General features: G+C 35.2%; 1 protein-coding gene across 5 annotated transcripts in view; it reads left to right on the top strand.

Moving 5' to 3' along the window:
* The window catches only part of HNRNPR (heterogeneous nuclear ribonucleoprotein R), a 32,367-nt gene extending 16,966 nt beyond the window's left edge, over nucleotides 1-15,401 (top strand). For 3 of the 5 annotated variants that reach the window (XM_077775906.1, XM_077775905.1, XM_077775908.1), the window contains 6 exons: nucleotides 2,589-2,765; nucleotides 4,286-4,420; nucleotides 6,851-7,066; nucleotides 10,881-11,030; nucleotides 13,861-13,982; nucleotides 14,118-15,401. In XM_077775906.1, coding sequence (XP_077632032.1) covers nucleotides 2,589-2,765; nucleotides 4,286-4,420; nucleotides 6,851-7,066; nucleotides 10,881-11,030; nucleotides 13,861-13,982; nucleotides 14,118-14,730 — 1,413 coding nt within the window. In that variant the 3' untranslated portion in view covers nucleotides 14,731-15,401. Of the gene's footprint in view, nucleotides 1-2,588; nucleotides 2,766-4,285; nucleotides 4,422-6,850; nucleotides 7,067-10,880; nucleotides 11,031-13,860; nucleotides 13,983-14,117 lie in introns of all 5 variants that reach the window. The other 2 variants (XM_077775907.1, XM_077775909.1) reach the window with 1 other exon arrangement.
* Nucleotides 15,402-21,014: the final 5,613 nt, after the last annotated feature.

A 21,014-nucleotide genomic window follows, 5' to 3' on the forward strand; every position in this document is an offset into this window, starting at 1 on the left:
ATGTCTCCCTCTCTCTCTGCCCATCCCCTGCTTGTGCGCTGTCTGTCTCTGTCTCTCTCAAAAATAAATAAACATGTAAAAAAAATAAATAAAAAACAAAAACTGGCATTGCTAGACTTATTGGTGATTTGAGGTAAAATCAGGACTACCAAGAGGAAATGTTTAATAGGCAGTTGGAAGTATAAAATTAAGTCTTGGGATATAGATCTGGGAAATGACTATATAGTTGTAGACTTGGGGGAATGAATATCATCTTTAAAAGCAAACAAAATACAGGGAAGATGAGGAGATAGAGCCATAACTTTGGGAAACATGGAGACTTTTAATTAGGTGGCTAGAAGAATCACCATGGAAAGGATGAGAAATAATTAAAGGTGAGAAGACCAGGCTAGTGGAGGATTCTGAAAATTGAAGGGAAGTTTTGGGAGGCAGCACCGCTAAGTTAGCGCTTATTGCAAAGGCAAGGAGGCTGAGACTGAGGAAGCAAAGACTTGAACTTCATCATTAGAAGTATCCATTAGTGATATTTGGGCATAGAGCTTAGCGTTAGAGGAAGAAGCCAGTGTTAAAGAGCATAAATGCCAAGGGCTTTTCAGAATGAGTTTTTGTTAGAAACATGGTTCTATAGGGATATCGCATAGATGATGCCTTAGATATCTAGTTATTCTCTGTAGCGCACGATATTAAGGATATAGTAGATGTGATGTGTTCAAAGCATTTGAAAGTGAAAGGTAAATGAGTAAATGTTCTTGCTTGTATATTGTTTTGTTACGGGAAGTTTGGCATGTCTGAAGACAAGAACCAATGGAAAGGAAAGGATGTAGGAGAGTTGAAGAAACAAAGTTTGCAGTTATTTCCAGAAGAAGGTGGGGAGAAGAAGTGGGCTTAGTTATTAGGGGTAAGGAGTTAACTTTGGAAAGGAAGTAAATCTCTTTCTCTGAGGTATAAAGAAGTAAAAACAGACACTGAGAAAGTTTTAGTGCTGAGAGGAGAGAATAGAAGGACACCACTTTCCCCGCACGATCTTGGAATGACCGTGAACGAGGATTGGAGACTTCACAGAGACAGAAGGACTGAATATCTGTTATGTGAGAATTATGCCAGGAATTCAGAAGAAGACCTCAAAACTTTTGCCAGACAGCAGTGAGGGTAAATTTTATTATTTTGAAAACGGTTGTCTTAGAACAACTGTTACAGAGCTTACCACCAGAAACTTAATACCCAGTAATTATCTGGCCATCTTTTGGATTGCTGTTTAATCTATCAGGTCATTATTCATAATATGAAAAGTTGATGAAGATGTGTTTCGCTAGAAAATTAATCTCTGATGCAAACATTTACTCTTTAAGACTGTGTGTAGGTTGTAAATGTTTTCACGTAAAAGATTACCTTTGATGTTGCCGACATGATGGAAACTTAAAATTGTTGTTGGATGTTAAATACTGAGATTTTTGATTGTTTAATTCTAATTTATATTGTAATTTAATCCTTATTACATAATTTTCATTAAGGTAGAGCACCAAATCCTCAAATGCTGAATTTTTTCACATCTTAAAATGAAATACTGACAGAGAAAGGGATAGATAGATTGAATCTCTGGAGGGGTTTTTGTTTTTTTGTTTTGTTTTGTTTTTACATCCAAGTTAGTATATAGTGCAACAATGATTTCAGGAGTAGATTCCTTAATGCCCCTTACCCATGTAGCCCATCCCCCCTCCCACAACCCCTTCAGCATCCCTCTGTTCTCCATATTTGAGAGTCTCTTAGGTTTTTGTTCTCCTCCCTGTTTTTATATTGTTTTTGCTTCCCTTCCCTTATGTTCATCTGTTTTGCGTCTTAAATTCCTCATATGAGTGAAGTCATATGATAGTTGTCTTTCTCTGACTAATTTTGCTTAGCATAATGCCCTCTAGTTCCATCCAGAAGCTCTGGAGTTTTACGTGGTAAAGGTTTTTGAGTTGAAAAGCCTTGAGGAAAAAAAACTACTTCAGTCTTTATTCAGTTATAAAAATGTAGACATATTTCCCAAAGATACATACATGCCCTTTATTGTTTTTGTGAGAAAAAGAGAAACTATAAAAATTAAAAATTAAGAGTTGTTTATACAAATTTTGCACACTCATATTAATTAGTTTCCATTTTTCACTGTAGAATATTGTTGTATGTTAATGACCTTAAGGTCATTATAATAAACATTAGGGTTATTTCCCAAAGATTCAAATTGTACTTATTCCTCCTTAACCATCTTTGTGCCTGTAGCTCCTTAGAAAAAAGGCAGGGGCCGCCTGGGTGGCTCAGTCGGTTAAGCATCCGACTTTGGCTCAGGTCATGCATGATCTCACAGTTTGTGGGTTCAAGCTCCGCATTGGGCTCTGTGCTGACAGCTAGCTCAGAGCCTGGAGCCTGCTTCAGATTCTGTGTCTCCCTCTGTCTCTGACCCTCCTCTGCTCACACTGTCTCTTCTCTCTCTCTCAAAAAATAAATAAAACATTAAAAAATTTTTTGTTTAAAGAAAAAAGGCAGTTAGGCTTTTTGGCTCTAAAATCAAATGCTTACATTGGGATTCTAATACGGAGATTTTTTTTCAGGTCTTTGTAGGTAAAATACCAAGAGATTTATATGAAGATGAGTTGGTACCCCTTTTTGAAAAGGCTGGTCCCATTTGGGATCTACGTCTTATGATGGATCCACTGTCTGGTCAGAACAGAGGGTATGCATTTATCACCTTCTGTGGAAAGGAAGCTGCACAGGAAGCTGTTAAACTGGTATGTGATAAATGAATACACACTGTCTAGCAAGTCATTATCTGAGAGTGTTATCTCAATTAAAAATGTTTGCAGTTAACATTATTTCCAGCAGTTTTTGCTTTGAATGGTTATATGCTGATTAAATTGGTACGTGATCTTTGCTCTATTTTTTCTGATTATGAAAGTAAAAAAGAATGAAAATACCCAAGAAATAATGTGTTAGAGAAAGTCTTCCATAATTCTGGGAAGTTAATTATTAGATCGGCTAGTAACTAAATTTTCATTTGAATACACATTTGGCTTCTGCAGTTCTCTTGATTTTAGCAGAAAGGATGTCAGTCATTACTATTAAACTTTAGGATAAGATTCTCAAAAGTGTAATGAAGGCTGGGATGGATTCTGGGGAACATAACTGGGTAACAGTGACTTTTACGACACAATTCAGGAAATAATTGAGACTCGCAAATGACTGAGATTGTCACAATGTAATCATACAACTTATTTTCCATGTATATGCCTGTTCTTTTCTATATTTTGTTTTCAGGCCCTTCAGCCTTCTCTGTCTTTAATCTTTCTCTCCCCCCTTTTTTTTTTNTTGTGATCCAGTAATTTCCTTTTTGCAGGGCCTTTAACCCTTTGTACGTAGTAGTACAATAGCATGACTACTATTAGGAGGAGCAGGAGTAACAGAGCCTCACTTTGTCTAGTTCCAGTCCTTCTAGATCGGGTACCTCTTTCACCAAGGCTTTTGGTTTCATTAATTATTTCTAAATTACTTCCACTTCTAGCTTGACCCAGATTTTAGTTTTTATTAGCGACTTTTTCTTCTGACTTATTAATTATTGAGAAGTTTTCAAAGCTTTATTTCCTCATTTTTGGTAATGTATGGATTATTTTATAATAATCACGTATCTTTTAGTAAGGTGATGGGTAAGTAATGTCAAAGCCTAAGAAGCTAAAGTTTGCCAAGGAAACTATCACCATAGTGATTTAAATAAAACCGCTCTTGTTTCCTGTTATTTCATGTAATTTTGAAGGTATTGTGTTTGATAATGCAGTTTAAAACTTCATGTATACATTTAGAATTCTGTATTTTGTGTAGAATGTGAAATTCTTCTAAACTTCTTTTGTATTAATTATGCATAGTTGTTACTCTTTGTGTATTGTTATTTTGCCTTTGGCTTATCTATATCTAATTTTATCTCCAAGGATCCTGAATGATAGTCTTGGGTATTTTTTCTGAAGTTCTCTGGAAAATTTTTCAGATAGATCACATTGAAATATTAAGTAAGATACTTTAAAAAATAAAGTGAAATAACTGAGTCATTTTTATCCAGAGGAGCAATGAAAGTTAACCAAATTAAGATGAGAGAAAACAAGTTTTAAAATGTACATTTATATAATGGTAAGCATGCGAGAACTCGGTGAGTTCATGAAACAGGAAGTTTTTTACCTTAAATTGTTGAATTTTTAGATTGAGATCACTTATCCTGAGTTTGGGATGGTTGTGGGGTATCTGGTTCTTTTCTTCCTTGCAGTGTGACAGCTATGAAATTCGCCCTGGTAAACACCTTGGAGTGTGCATTTCTGTGGCAAACAACAGGCTTTTTGTTGGATCAATTCCAAAGAATAAGACTAAGGAAAACATTCTGGAAGAATTCAGTAAAGTCACAGGTAAAACAAAAATGTATTTAGTAGAAGTTAGTTTTGGGACATCTATGGTACTATTTATAAGTACAAAAAAAAAGAAGGTATTTGTTAATCTAAAAATTGAAACCTTCAGTGTCTAAATTGCCTCCTTTCTACTGTATGGTGGTTTGGACTAAGTATGTTCCCTCATATCCTTAATTTCATGGAATGTCCCCTTCACTTCTCTGCCTTAGCTTTCGCAATAGTCTTTGCCGTGAAGCCCTCCAGTGAAGGCTTCCCAACATTAAGTGTGCTTCAGGGCCAAGAGGATAAGAGTTCTTATCCTTCCTGTTGCCTTGTCTAAGTGAGATTTTTCAGAATTTCTAATTCTGAATCCATGGAATTGAGAAGTTTGTTGAACATCACGGGTGTATATATATTTATAACTGAAACAAAATTAACAAAACTGTACTTTATTATGCATGATTTAGCATGGTATTTTCTGTTCCTTTTTTTTTTTTTTTTTAAATGTGGGTAGGGATATACTTTTGCTGGCTGTGGTTTAAAAAAACATTGATTTAGACCATTACTTTCCCTCATAAAAACCATGTTTTTGTCTTCCAGATATACTATCCTTTCTCCTTCCTTGATGCTGTCATCTATTGCTCTTCTGGTTTCAGTCTTTCATTAATTGAAGATTGCTTCTGGCTTGTAGTCTTTCTCTTCTGCCCTAAATTGACTTATTTGTAGTACCTTTAACATGTATGTGGATAAACTGCAGTCCCCTAGCCTCCTAGTTTTATGACCACCTCATCTCCGGTTCTTTACTTCAACTCCCCACATCCAGATCACATTCTGGATCTTGGTGCCAGAAATTCTCCCCACTCCAAAATCTTGATATCTAGCATTCTGCTTTGTAACCACTGCCACTATCTGTCATAGTTGTGTTGGTTACATACCCCTAATGGTGCAGTTCTTTGACCTCATCACTTTGTTACTTTTCTGGCTTCTTATCCAGTTATTCATTCCTTCAGCAAGTGTATATCTAGTGCCTATTAAGTGGTGGCATTGTGCTATTTGCTGGGAGACAGTGGTGAATAAGATCTATTTTCTGCCCTTACAGAATTTACATTCTAGGAAAGGAGATAAGACAAAAAGTTAAAGAAATATTTATATATTGTGGTAAACACTAAGCACTGAGAAGAGGGAGATAAAGGATACTTAGCTAGAGAATAGCTACTATCCCTGTTTTGATGGTTATGGAACGCTTTTCTGATAAGATGACATTTCAAGCAAGACCCAAAGAATGAGGAGGATGTAGCATTCAAAGAGCAAAGGGATATGCATTTCAAGAGAGCAAAATATACCAAGGCTCCAAAGCAAGAAAGGACTTGGTGTATTAAAGTAACTGTGAGAAGACCGGTGTTCTTAAAAGTACTGAAGAATTAAAGTTAGAATTGTATGAGATGAAATAGGCAGGGCTTTTGTGCACTATGTAAGGAGTTTAGATTTTATTTTTTGTATAATGAGAAGGTATTTGAAGGTCTCGAGCATGAATGTCTCTTTCATGCTTATAGACTATGATCTCTGCTGCCTTATGGATAATGTTTTAAGAGGGCCTTAAGAGGAAAAGCTAATCGATTAGTTGAGGCTGTCACAGTAGTTAAGATAGAAGATTGGACCAGGATAATAGCCATGAAGGTGGAAAGTAGTAGATGGGCTTAGAATTGGGTAGGAGAATAAAGGAAGTAAAGGAAGAAATCAAGAATGAGTCCTCTATTTCTGGCTTGAGAACCAGGAGATGGGACTGTTTGTTATATAGGGAAGTAGAGAAGACCGATTTGGGGAGCGGTGATTGTGGTTTTGGGCATGTTAAATTCGAAATGTCTTTAAGTCTGGGCTAGAACTAAAATTAAAATCTAAGCGTTCTTAGGAATACAGATAGCTTTTAAAAGCACAAATCGCTGATACTGCCTAGAAAGAACATATGTGGAAAGATGAGAACACATGACTAAGACCAGAGGGACACTAATATTTAGCATTTTCATTCTTGGTGAGACTAGTAATTTTTAAATTAGATCCAAGGATGATTTTTGGTCATGATTATTTGTTGAATGTAAGTCCTCTTGGATTTATATTAATAATTTGGTTTTTAAATTCCTTGGTAGTGTTTTCATAAATTATAAGGTCACGTTATGTCAAACACTCTAAAACACTGTAGAATGTTATACGTCAGAATACAGTAGTTGGACCTGTTGTTTATGGCTGTACCCTCAGGACCCCAAAAAATTAAAAGGGAACATAAAATTCTGTTTCAAAACCCATATCTAACAATGCTGATTTAATTGTCTACTAGGAAATTAGGGAATCCTTTTGAGGCTTCTTCAATATTTTTTGCTCTTCGGCAAATGGATTTAGGTCTGCCTAATCGCTAGATGTGTGGTGGATGCTTTTGGCTTATATATCTGGCTGTTGGTTTAACAGAGGGTTTGGTGGACGTTATTCTCTATCATCAACCCGATGACAAAAAGAAGAATCGGGGGTTCTGCTTCCTTGAATATGAGGATCACAAGTCAGCAGCACAAGCCAGACGCCGGCTGATGAGTGGAAAAGTAAAAGTATGGGGAAATGTAGTTACAGTTGAATGGGCTGACCCTGTGGAAGAACCAGATCCAGAAGTCATGGCTAAGGTAAATGCAGTTGCTTGGGATGGGGGTGAGATTATCATTTAAATTTTGTACTTAGAATAAAGCTCAATTTTTAAAGGTTTTATGATAAATATAGATTGTAGCTCTTGATCTTAATTATTTAGGCAAGGACCTGCTTTAATAGCAAACTTACTGTCTTGATATCCAGAAATTTCTTTTAATCATCCCCTTTCCCAGAGGTTAAATGTGCTAAAGAAACTGAAATGAAATCCCTTTCAGTATTTCCATACACGCTGAGAATTTGTTTAGTGCTGGGCACTAGGAGGGCTACAGAGGTTTATAAAAGACCAGGTCTTGTTGAATAAAGTAATGTTTTGGAGATTATGAATTGTAATCTTCATTGACCATACTGTGACTTTTTTCATTTAATGATCAAGCTCCCTTAGAGTTTTATCTCCATGAAGAAAGGCAAAGGGTTATCATGTTTGATGTTATGTGATAGTGGCACAATATGCATGGCAAGTCCATTGGAGGCCCTTGCTTTCTTCCTGAACCTTATACTTGCATTGCCACGATCTTTGCCTGGTAAATAATGGTGCCATGAGTCCTGGTTGTAAGGCTTTCTTTTGGGTGACTCCAGGGATTGAAGGGACACATCAGAGTGGCATCTCTGCTGGTTCTAGTGAGTTTTTTTGTATTTTGGTGTGTCTCTTCCCTTCTTGGTGAGGCAGCAACTCCGTGATGGCCAGAAATTAATGCTTGAATTCTCTAGACTGAGAAGTCTTTCTCTAAAGGTTTTTTGTAATAGGTTCTGAGCAGGTAATCTTCACTTTAACTAGTTTGAAAGAGAGCCCTAGTTTATTACTTGTATGATCAGGTTTTTGTAGGCAAAGACCTCTTTGGATTAAGAGAAGATCCATTGAAAATGAATCAGAGAGGCTTTCAGATGTGCTTCTCAGTATTTTTTTCCCTCATATTCCTTGAGTAGATTTGTGTTAAGGAAAGGGACTGGGAATTTAAATAGCTCTGGTTTTTCTGTTTTGTTTTTTCTAACTATCTTTCTTCCATTTTTTTGTTCTAATGTATTTATGACTTTGGTAAAACTTACTGAACTTGGATGTTCTCTGTTTTATTGGAATTGGGTAAATCTCTTAAGAACACTTATAACTTTGGTTGCCTTTTAGAAATAGTTTATATTACCTTTTCTGTAAAAACATGTTTAAAATAGTATTGTAGGTAATATTACACATTATAAGAGGTGAATTAAATTCTCAGAGAGTATAAGTGTAGCTGGTAATTTGCTCATCAACACTCTTCACATACTTCTTGTGTAACCTTTCAGATTGAAATTCATCCTAAACTTTTTTTATAGGGTCAGAAAACCTTAACATTTTATTCTAGGAACTATTCTTTCGAGGTCATAAACAAGTTTCAGAAAGAAAGGGAGGCCTATATAAACTTCAATGATATTGATTGAAAAAGTGTGAGTTAATAATACTGATTTCTTTATTGTTTTCTAAATTTCAGTGGGGGGTGGGGATCCTACCCTAAGGAGTAAAAGCTTCTGGTATTACTTGTCTCTAATCAGTGTTGTAATTCATTGAAGATATTTTGCCAACTTCGGTCAATTTTATAATAAACTAAAACTAAGCCTAAATGTATCTTTCTTAGAGGGACTTTTTTCCTTTGGAACATTTTAAATAAAGTTTCAACAAATAATTTTTATAGCGTATGTTGTGGTTTCATCTCCAAAAAGAATAAAAGATCTATGTTAAGTGTTTTAAAAAAGTAAATAAACCAGCGGAGGCCCGCATAACCTAGAATTTGACCTCTGTGACAACACTGCAAAAATAAAGGGGGTAAAGGTAGAGGTGGAAGATGTTAGATTTTTTTCTTTCTTGAATTAATACCTTTCCTAAAATAATTTTTATTCATATAGCATTTTATCTAAGATAATAGTTTATTCAGTGAGTGTGTTAATTTTTTTCTTTGAGTAGGAAATGTAGTTCCTTAGTTCAAAAATCAAAATTATAAAGAAAAGTATAGTCAGAGAAGTCCCACATGTACTTAGCCCCATCTGCCATAGTCCCTGTCTCTGATACACACCCAGTTTTAGTAGTCTCTGATTTGTTCTGTTAGTAGTTCTTTCCTGACTTTTTACATGATGGTTATAGGTAACCTACTGTATTCACTGATCTACATTTGCTTTATTCACTGTCCTATTTCATTAGCTCTAAGGAAGTGTATCATTATTACTTATACCACTAAAAAATTATTAAATGTTACCAATTAAATTATGACATAGTGCTTGCATGTCACCTTGACTATAAGTTGGATCCTTATTTCAGAGATGTAAAAAAGGGAAAAATATGTCTTACCAATAGTGTGTCCTGGCAGTCTCTTCATATCCACTCTTAGAACTCTTCCTCACTTTTTATGGTTGCATAATAGTTCCATTCTGTGGATTATACTATGCTGTATTCAACTAACTGGACATTGGGTTGTTTCTCATGTTTTATTATTACAATACTGTAATGATGAGCTTGTATCTTGTTAGTTGATAAAAGTTCAGATATGTCTGTAGAAAAGATTCTCAAAGATAAAAATGTGGGCCAAAAAGTATAAATGCATGTGCAGTTAAGATATGGCTGTATTCCCCTGGTACTGTTTTACTTACACACCAGCAAAATATAAGAGGCCCATTTTCCTCATCCTTCTTAAAATAATGTATGTTTATATTTTTGGATTTTGCCAGTCTGGTAAATGATACATCTCAAAGCCATTATGATTTGCTTTTCTTATTATGCATGGGTTTAAGTTTTTAATATGTTGAAGGGCCATTTGTGTTTCTTTATATGAACCATGTATTTGTGAATTATCCATATCTTTCTATTGTTTGAGTTATTTTTTTATTTTCTGGAGCTCTGATATTAAAAAAGAAAGATGAACTCTGTAAAACAGGTCATTTGTCTTTTGGCTCTGCTTCTGGTTTTTTTTTTTTTTTTTTTTTTTGCCATGAGAAAGTCACTTATTTCTAGTAGTTGAATTTTATCACTCCTTTATATATTAGATTTTAAATAACAGAGGCTTCTTTAGAGCCATGTTACATAAAGAAATTACCCTTATTTTCTTCTAATATATTTCAGTTTCTCCCTATCCTCATCCCTGTCCACTCCTTTAAAATTTTTTTATTTATTTGGAGTTTATCATGGTATATAGTGTGAGGTATAAATCCAGCTTATTTTTGTTAAGTTTTTATTTTTAAGTAATCTTTACACCCAACATGGGTCTTGAACTTAAAACCCTGAGATCAAGAATTCCATGTTCCACTGACTGAGCCAGGCAGGCGTCCCCCCCCCGCCCCCACTTTCATTTTTACCCAGGTGAACACTACACTGTTCCAGTGATTTAAGAGTTATTATTTGTTATATCTGGTAAGGCTTGTCTCTAAAATTTCTTCTCCCCTCCACCCCATTTCTTGTTTATTTTTTCATAATGAACTTTAGAATCTGCTCATTCAGTTCTAGGTGAGAAAACCCAAAAACGTTGTTTTAGGGGGTGTTTAGGGATGATGTTAAATTTTTGAATCAAATTAGTAATTATGTGTTGGTTTCTTGAAGGTTCTATTCACGGTGTTAGGGATTTTAGTGACAGGGCAGGAGAAGGATCCAATACTCTATATAGTGGTAACTGACAATAATTTTCTTGGCAGTTTTCATACTTCTGTGATGCACTCTTAGTGTTTAATATTTTTGAAAAGGCAAGGCTGCCATGAGGATAGGAAGAAATACTTTTAATAAAAGACTTCAGCTAAAATTAAGTAGCCAGTGCCAATTTTGTGTATTTGTTGTATTAGGTGAAAGTTTTATTTGTGAGAAACTTGGCTACTACAGTGACAGAAGAAATATTGGAAAAGTCATTTTCTGAATTTGGAAAACTCGAAAGAGTGAAGAAATTGAAAGATTATGCATTTGTTCATTTTGAAGACAGAGGAGCAGCTGTTAAGGTAGAGATTTTGAAATTTTGTGTCTTGATATTTGAATTTTGTTGTTGAAACTTGCTAAACCGATAAAATGACTTTAAAAACTGAAATAAAATTGGTTTTCAGCTTTTGCCGAACTCTGGAACTTTCTTTTAATAATCTGTGAAGTGGTAATAGTGTAACAGGTAAGACTTCATATTTTAAAGCCTGATTATTACTAACTGGTTTGTCATTTCAGGCAAATATTTTTAATCTCTGTATTGTTTTTATAAGCCTAAACTATGATAGCGTGATGCCTTGGAAATGTTACAAGGTAGAATAATTAGCTGTTGTAAACAGTAAATAGGTAATGAATATATTAGAACTACTTTGTGGATTTATGAAGGAACCTGAGCATTGTACGTGACTTCACACACAGTATAGCATATTTAATTCAGCAGATGTGTTCTGAGAGAATAGTTAGTTCTTCATAATCTTGCCTGTTTTTTTTAGAGTTTATTTATTTTGAGAGAGAGAGACAGATTGTAAGTGGGGGAGGGACAGAGCGGAGGGAGACACAGAATCTGAAGCAGGCTCCAGACTCCAAGCTGTCAGCACAGAGCCCGACACAGGGCTGGAACTCATAAACCGTGAGATCATGACCTGAGCTGAAGTCTGATGCTTAACTGACTGAACCACCCAGGCACCCCTTTAGCCTTGCCTTTCATCAGTTATTTTAGAATTCTAATAGTATTAACTGTTTTTGCTGGTTTCAGTGGTTGTTAGAGATATTTCTTGCATGTAATAGTTAATATGATGATAGTAATGAAAACTGTGAAAAAAGTAGTTTCATGTGATGGCTACAACATCAAACCTGAATACTCTGCTGTTTTTTTGCTGATAATTGGTTAGTACCATTTTTAATGTGTAAAATTTCTAGTTTCTTGTTCCTGTCACCTTTCCTATTGGGGGAAAGAAGACAAAACACTAAAAAAGCTTCTTAGGTATTTGGGGAGATAGGTTCAAAATGCTCAGTGACTCATTCAGGCTTAGTTCTTTTTCTACGTATTCTGTTGGTGGAGGGGTGCCGCCTTTAATTTGAGCAGTTTTTGTTTCCTCCTCAGGGTGTACTGCTTTAAAGTGTGCCTTATAGAATCTTTGACTAGTTAGAATTTATTAGTTTGCTGCTTTTTTTTAATGTTTGTTTTTGAGAGAGAGATCACATGAGCAGGGGAGGGGCAGAGAGAGGCAGGGACAGAGCATCTGAAGCTGGTTCTGTACTGACAGCGGAGAGCTCAGCGTGGGGCTTGAACTTAAAATTGTAAGACCTGACCCGAGGTTGCATGCTCAACCAACTGAGCCACCCAGGCTATTGGTTTGCTTTTTGGTGGAAGCTAATTAGTGAGAGAGCACTACTTTTAAAATTCACAGCTTAGTACAGAATTTAATGCTTTGTTTCTGAAATTGCCAATGTATGAAACATCGGTAACTGATAAATTTATACCTTCTAAATACTTATTTTCATTCAGTTCTTATTAAATAAATGGTTGCCTCCAATTGAAAATAATTATAAAAATTGGTACGGTAGTTTGCCAAATTACAAGATTTCTCAGCAACTGGGGAGCTTTTGTAGACTTAATTTAGTTGCTTTAGGTGAAATAGTCAAAAGGTAATGTGATAAAGGGGAGAAATTAGCTTGTAGAGGAGGACTGATACAATCTTTGTTCAGATACTTTTTATCACTGAATGCACTTTATGGATAAAGCATTTTATTCTCTTTATCCAGAGAAGAAAAGGTTGTGTAAGGAAACAAAAAAGCTGTGGTGAGAAGGTGATACTTTGTTACTGAGTTACTTGAACTTTGATGTATGGCAGAGGCTGTTAGGTGGAACGACAGTTGAAGGACAGAGCATAGAATGCTTTTGGTTACTGCTTCCCAGGTGAGGACTTGAGTCTTCATGAATCCACGCCTGTTCTGGGCTCTGTGCTCTTAACTGTTCAGGTGGAGTATGTGTTAGGTGAAGTGTTGGTGGGGGAAACCTAGGTAGTTTTTGGTCAGTATCTTGTTCAGTTTCATTGACAACCTCATTTAGTAATGTCATTTGTCTTTAAGATTTTTATGGAAGAGTACTTTCAGATTTACATGTTGAATGCCATGTTTTTTATTTAAAACCAAATCCTGAAAAGTTTGTGTTAATATGGCACTTTTCTCAGGTGTGGATTTGCTTCTTTGGTATGGCTCAACTTTGAGGGATTAGCTATTTGGAATTAAGGAGCAGCGGTAGGCAGCCCTAGAAGGCCTTTGACCTTTTATTTATTTATTTGTTTGTTTATTTAATGTTTACTCAGTTTTGAGAGACAGAGAGAGGCTGGGGGGGGGGCGGATAGAGAGAGGGGAGACACAGAATTTGAAGCAGGTTCCAGGCTCCGAGCTGTCTGTGCAGAGCACAATGTGGGGCTTGAACCCACGAACCCTGAGATCATGACCTGAGCTGAAGTTGGCCACCCAACCGACTGAGTAACCCAGGCGCCCCAACCCTCTTACCTTTTTAAAATAGAATAGTAGGATATCAGGATTGTTTTCAATATAATTAGTGGGAGGAGCAGAGGAACAGGGAGAGGGAGAATCCCAAGAAGGCTCTGCACTGTCATTGCAGAGCCTGATGCAGGGCTTGAACTCACAAACCATGAGATCATGACCTGAGCTGAAGTTGGACACTTAACCTACTGAGCCACCCAGATTCTTTTCCCAGTTCAGGTAGTTGTGAAGTAAATTGTTCATTAATTGTATTAAGTGACACAGACCTGTTTTTGTAATTATGTCTAAAGTACTACTTTACTTGCAAAATAAATTTATTTTTGCAATTTTGTATAGGCCATGGATGAAATGAATGGCAAAGAAATAGAAGGGGAAGAAATTGAAATAGTCTTAGCCAAGCCACCAGACAAGAAAAGGAAAGAGCGCCAGGCTGCTAGACAGGCTTCCAGAAGCACTGCGTGAGTCTACATTTTAATAAATACATCTCTGAACAAAGAATAACCTGGTAATAGAGATGCAGTTAATAAAAAATTAGGAATAGTCTTGACGTAAGCTAATTTGGTTTTTCTTTTCTCCCTTCCTTCCATTGCTAGGTATGAAGATTATTACTATCACCCTCCTCCTCGTATGCCACCTCCAATTCGAGGTCGGGGTCGTGGTGGGGGGAGAGGTGGATATGGCTACCCTCCAGATTACTATGGCTATGAAGATTACTATGATGATTACTATGGTTATGATTATCACGACTATCGTGGAGGCTATGAAGATCCCTACTACGGCTATGATGATGGCTATGCAGTAAGAGGAAGAGGAGGAGGAAGGGGAGGGCGAGGTGCTCCACCACCACCAAGGGGGCGGGGAGCACCACCTCCAAGAGGTAGAGCTGGCTATTCACAGAGGGGGGCACCTTTGGGACCACCAAGAGGATCTAGGGGTGGCAGAGGGGGTCCTGCACAACAGCAGAGAGGCCGTGGTTCCCGTGGATCTCGGGGCAATCGTGGGGGCAATGTAGGAGGCAAGAGAAAGGCAGACGGGTACAACCAGCCTGATTCCAAGCGCCGTCAGACCAACAACCAACAGAACTGGGGTTCCCAACCCATCGCTCAGCAGCCGCTTCAGCAAGGTGGTGACTATTCTGGTAACTATGGTTACAATAATGACAACCAAGAATTTTATCAGGATACTTATGGGCAACAGTGGAAATAGACAAGTGAGGGCTTGAAAATGATATTGGCAAGATCCGATTGGCTCTAGATCTACATTCTTCAAAAAAAATTGGCTTAACTGTTTCATCTTTAAGTAGCAGTTTGCTGCCATTTGTACTGGGCTGAAGAAATCACTATTGTATATATACTCAAGTCTTTTTATTTTTTTCCTCTTTTCATAAATGCTCTTGGACATTATTGGGCTTGCAGAGTTCCCTTATTCTGGGGGTTACAATGCTTTTATCGTTTCAGGCTTCATTTTAGCTTCAAAACCAACCTGAGCACACTGTTAAATCATGATTTTGCAGAACCTTTGGTTTTGGACAGTTTCATTTTTTTTGGATTTGGAATAGATTACATAGGAGTATGGAGTATGCTGTAAATAAAAATACAAGCTAGTGCTTTGTCTTAGTAGTTTTAAGAAATTAAAGCAAACAAATTTAAGTTTTCTTGTATTGAAAATAACCTATGATTGTATGTTTTGCATTCCTAGAAGTAGGTTAACTGTGTTTTTAAATTGTTATAACTTCACACCTTTTTGAAATCTGCCCTACAAAATTTGTTTGGCTTAAACGTCAAAGCCGTGACAATTTGTTCTTTGATGTGATTGTATTTCCAATTTCTTGTTCATGTAAGATTTCAATAAAACTAAAAAATCTATTCAAAACATTACCTATTTCAAATTCAATTGTGTCCTAAAACATTATTTTATTCGTAATCCTTGCGAGGAATATTGTTTTCAAATTATAACTGCCTATGTGAGTGATCAAATTCATGCAAAATTTCTTGTCTATTCCAATTGTATTGTGGCTATCAGACTGAGAATTAGTCTAAATTCTAGTATTTATTCCAAATAGCACTTTATTGATTGGTGTTCTCTCATAGTCTCTTCTAATTTTGAGATTTTTTCCTTTATTTTTATAAAAACAGGTTCAAAGGCTTTTGAACATTCTTGCAGGCGTTGGTTAATTTGCGTTAAATAAAATGGGGCTGGGGAAGCAGACTGCAATTTATTTTGACCCACACTCTTTCTATAAAGGATAATTTGTTGCCTGAAAACCATATTTGCTGGATAAGTGAATGTATAACAGGAAAAAATGTTAGTATTGTGGCGTCAATCGCACTGCGGACTAAACGTCAGTTTTAATGTATATGATTGTGACTATCACTTCAGTTACTGGTTTAGGAATATAATTTCCTATTGTAAATTTGCTTTGAAAAGCACTCATGCCTTATAAGAGAGGCTTAAAAATATCCACTTCTGACTTTCTGTTAATACTTCTTACTTTCATTTGTTTTTTTTACTACCCTAGTGGCTAAAGTTTTTATTGGCCAAATTATAACACTTATTTCCCTGTTTGCTTTAAAAATTCTGAATTATTGCAATGACAGTTTTACTTGAGGATAAGAGGAACAAAGAATCCCAACTTTTGACAGTGCAGAAAATCAAATTGCCATAAAAATTTCCTTTCCGTTTTATTCTTAGGTGGGTCTAAAATGTTTTTAAAGTATAAAAATAAGCCATTAGAGAATAGCTAAAATGGACACACCTTTATTTTGTGTTTTGTTCCTGTTTGGTGTCTTTTATGATAGCAGTAGTCAGATATCAAAATCGCAAGCCACTTAATATGAATGTGCTTAAGATCATATTTTGGGTTTCATGGCTTCTCTTTTGACTTCAAATAAGAAAATATTTACTGATGAAAGTCTGTATCTCATTTCTCTTTAAAAGCACACTATTATATATTTCAGTAAGTTAACAGACCTTATTAATACTCCTTTTGTTTTTGGAAACTCTTAAAGGAATTATGTAGTCTGTTGTATGGTATTTTCAAATTAACATGGGCATCTGTTTGGTAAAGCTTAGATCTATTTGTTTTTCTTATGCCCATGTATGCAAGTAAAGACACCAAACATACTTTAAATGCTGCTTTTAAACTTTGAAAATACAATCTGTAGTTATGACAATAAGCCTAAATTAAACTTAAATAAAATCCTGAATTTTCTTAGAAGAAAGCATCTACAAGTAAAACTTGAATTGTTTGTATTTTTAAAAAATTAGATGTTACCAGCTACAAAGTTGCTAAGAATGAGAAAAAGTGATTCTGAAACAGATTAATTTATTGTGCTTCCCCTACCCAATCTAAAATAGAAATCCTTGCAAAAACATAAGACTAAATAAATTTGGGTCCCATGTCAAAATCCTTTCCCTTAATTGCAAATAATTTTTTACTCTCCTCTATTAAAATATGTCTGAATTGTCCCTCTAATATTGCTTTATAGGGTTTTTGCAGCTATTTTATTCAATAGAAAAGCACAACTTTTTGAGCATTAAATCTCATTTTAGAGCTTTTTCCCCTTGTTGATGTCTTGTAAACTATTGCTGTAGCAGCATTCAGGGAAAATAGATTCAGAGCTTAACTTTTCACAGAAATAAATCTATCTAATCTATAAACCTCAAATATGTCCATTGAGGAGGTCTTTATCTTAGATTTTCATTAGGTGTTTTATTTTAATGAAATTTTTTAATAAGTTCTGGGAAATTTCATTTCCTGCTCTTGTGATATCTTTTCTGTTCCCCAACTTAATTCATTTGCTTTTACTTATGAGCCTGCTACAGTAATGTGTGTTGGGAAATCTATTTACTTCATATTGAGGCCAACCTCTTCTTCATAGGTACCCTCCTCAGACTGACATAAATACACCCCTTCCCCATAATGGAATTCTAATTTTTATTTGATCACTCATTTATAGCAGTTGCTTAAATGTATGTATTTATATGATGGTGTTTTAATTTTTTTAAAAGCAAAAAAGTTCTAATAAGTTGCCAGATTTCTAATAAATTCAAGTTTATTTAATCAATTTATATGGAAACTGAGTTACTATGGTTCTGTAGTTTTTTAAGCGAAAGAATTCAGCGTAATTGTTTTTTAGTTTTCTTAGTTACTGGGGTTATTCTGCATAAGAAAGCCCAATGCTTTCTGCTAGTAGACAGTTTTCTCTCATTTGACTTTGAAATCTGACTTGGGAGGTGAACCCTCTTTTTAGAAAGAATAGCATGCATCAAAATAAATTCTATTTTAAATTCCAAGAGAAGAGACCTAAAATTCCATTCCTAGCATAAAGCCACATAATATTCTTGAAACTCATTACATCATTTGCCTCCTGCCCATTTGGATAATCATACCTACGTTTTATTAATTGTGTATTATTTGTAAAAGCCAAAACCCTTCCAGTAAATACTTGCTATAAGGCTATTTTTTGTCAATTATAAAGACTTCTACATATGCTAAAATTTTCAGTTTTGATTTTCCAAAGGATTTTGTTACATTGAGCTATCCAGTATTCTTAAAGAAAACCAACTGAAGTATGTGGAAGAAATGTTAATGTTAGTTTTGTCCCTTACCATGTGGCATTTCTTAAGTGAGCAGCTAATAAAAAGCCTTATAGAAAGAGTGCACTGGATTTATTAGTGTGTTTATGTTTCTCTAAGAATGGGAGCTTCTGTTAACTTAGTTCTGAGTAAGCTTGGGATTGGGTGACTGACTATAGAATTCAGAACTACAAATCCACTAACCAAGCATGTTTAGTTTTGCACTAGAAGTTTGTAATTAGTTCTGATTTTTGAAATGTAAACACCAAGCCTTAAAAATACTGCATATTTAATGTATTGGTCAGTAATTAATATTTATATTTAATTTGAAATAGTTACTGTTAATCTTTCTAGAATAGTTTTTTTTTCTTTGTAAATATATATTCATATGTATTTTTTATTTAGAGGTTACCAGAAGCTCTGGGTTTTTTTGTTTTGTTTTTGTTTTTTAACCATTTTCAGATGTTATCCAGAAATCTGCAAGTGTACTTTTCCTGTTTTAACTCCTTCCTTTTATCACCTGACTATCAGGGAAGCGAGGTTGAGGCTGCCCTGACCTGACATGTCATGATGTCGACTTGCTAGGTGGGGTTCGCTGGGGACGATAACCAGTGGAATTGTTGGTAAGAAATTTTTTTTTCCTATTTTTTTTTTATCAGTAGTGGGGCATTAAGTGTGGGAGAATGCCCATATTTTATAAATGGGCATTTATGTTGGCCTTGTAGACAAATGGGACATTAATATTAAATAATTTTGTTCTTAATAGGAACATATAATAAGTACTTCATACTTCGTATTCTCAAATTATAGTTTAGCAGGAAAGGCCTGCAAGTATGAAGTAATGAAATACTCAGGGTATATTTTAAGTGATCGAAATAGTTTACAAGATAGACTCTAAAGTCTCTTAGATAGTAAATTTGCTTTTATTTTACTGTGATTTCAATCCCTCTAATATCTTTATTATGTTTGCATTTTTATTGGGTAGCTTAACACATAATTCATCTTAAGGGATGTTTATTGCACGCTAATTTTAGTAAAACCAGGAAGGTGTTGATAGAGGATTTAATAAGGATTAGGAGAAATTATTTTTAAATCTTCCAAAAAATTTTAACATTATAAAATGAAACTTAAAAGTTCTAGCAGTTTATCATAAACAGCAGAGGGCTTGTTTTAAAGATACATTTGATATAATGACTTTGGGTCAAGAAGAAATGACATAGCTAAAATATTAGGATCTTGAACATAGCAAAACCATAGATCTATCAACAACTTGCGTTTCATCTGAAACCCAGAACAGCTGATGGGATTAGTAGATACTGGTAGAATTTAGGAGTCAGTTTTTACATGATTACTAAAGATTCAGATCTCTCATAATGGAGGATTCCGTGATAGTAAAGTACAAATTAAGGAAGTTACATTTAATAACTAAGTATTTCCAACCATAAACTATTAAAAAATCATTGTAATGTGATATAGTCACTGATTAAAAGTAATTATTCATGCCTGAAAAACCTCCCTAGTATTCTTATGCCTTTGTCAGTTGAGTGTATCAGTCTAGGAAGAATCTCTTAGATGTATGTTAAACGTGCTAGTGTCCTGAAATCTTATCTGTAAGCTTGCTGTAGACTACCTGTAAATTGCTACAATGAAATTGTACTTTAAGAATTGCAGTGATTGCATCATTTTGTTGAGGTACTTGTTTCTCTTTTGACATCTCATATGCGTGTATCAGTGATAGAAAAGATAGATTTTGCACTAATAATGGTGCTCTTTGGAAAATTTGATATCCTAAGTAGTAGGAACACTCAGTAATTCTGAGGGTTTCATCTAAGTCAGGGGAAAAACAGTACAAACTCTAGTTAGTTAGCTCTTAATTACTAACAGTAAAATACATTTCATGGGATCAGAAAAGTAGACATTATGGGGGGAAACTTAAATTCCTCAAATATAAACAAAGGCTTTCATTTTATGTAGTAACTTTGTCAGGATCCTGTGAACACTGCTTTTCTTGATTTCTCATTTATGATTGTTGGACAAAAGGGACTTTTCTGGCTTGTTCAGTAACATAGGTAGAATTGTACTTGAATGAATCCACTTAAGCTGTTTAGTACTATGTTATAAGGCTATTTCTATAATTGAGCCGGAAACTCCTGCAAAGATTGCATTGCTATATGCATACAATAATATGAGAATATTAAAATAGGAACATTTGGAAGACCACTTAATCAGTTTAATAAAAATCATGCTTTTGGTACAGTGTTTAGGTACCATAACTGTATTGGAATATTTGTACAATGTTAAATATTTTTAATAAAATCTAACATGTTCAAAGTGTTGTGTTGGTGATTTTGGGTGGGGCGTGCTGATTTCAATTGTGCAAACCAGATTCAGTATTTCTATAATTGAGACTTTTGTGGTCAAATGGAGTTCCTGTGTTGAGATTCAGTACTAGATATTGGGTACCTTTTGAAGGAAAGTAGTGAAGGAGTGAGAAGGAGTAAAAAGAAAAGGGCTGAATTGTGGGGGTTTATTAAAGTGTCAGGAAGTAGTTAGAGCTGGGTCTCCAGATCTAAGATGGGAAAGTTGGCTTTGGCATAACAGGCTGCCAGTAATTTTTCCTGATGTAAATTGTGGCATAACCATTTGGAAATGGTCCTAGAAACATACAGAGGTGGGCAAAAGGAAACACTTGTACAGTGCTTTCAGTAGGCATTTTACTCCCCTGGTGTTCTTGACCCCTTCACATAATATGCCAGCAAGTGAAGAAGAGGTGAGGGAATAGTTTAGGAAGGCTGTGTTGGAGGGTTTAGATGCATCATTGGGAAATGTCTCCAGTATACAAGAAGAACCATTTCAAGAGCTACTTCTTAAACTTTATAAGGATTTGTATTTTAATATTGATCCCATTCTGA

This window comes from Crocuta crocuta, unplaced genomic scaffold, assembly GCF_008692635.1.
Source record: "Crocuta crocuta isolate KB4526 unplaced genomic scaffold, BGI_CrCroc_1.0 scaffold127, whole genome shotgun sequence".
Lineage (NCBI taxonomy): Eukaryota > Metazoa > Chordata > Mammalia > Carnivora > Hyaenidae > Crocuta > Crocuta crocuta.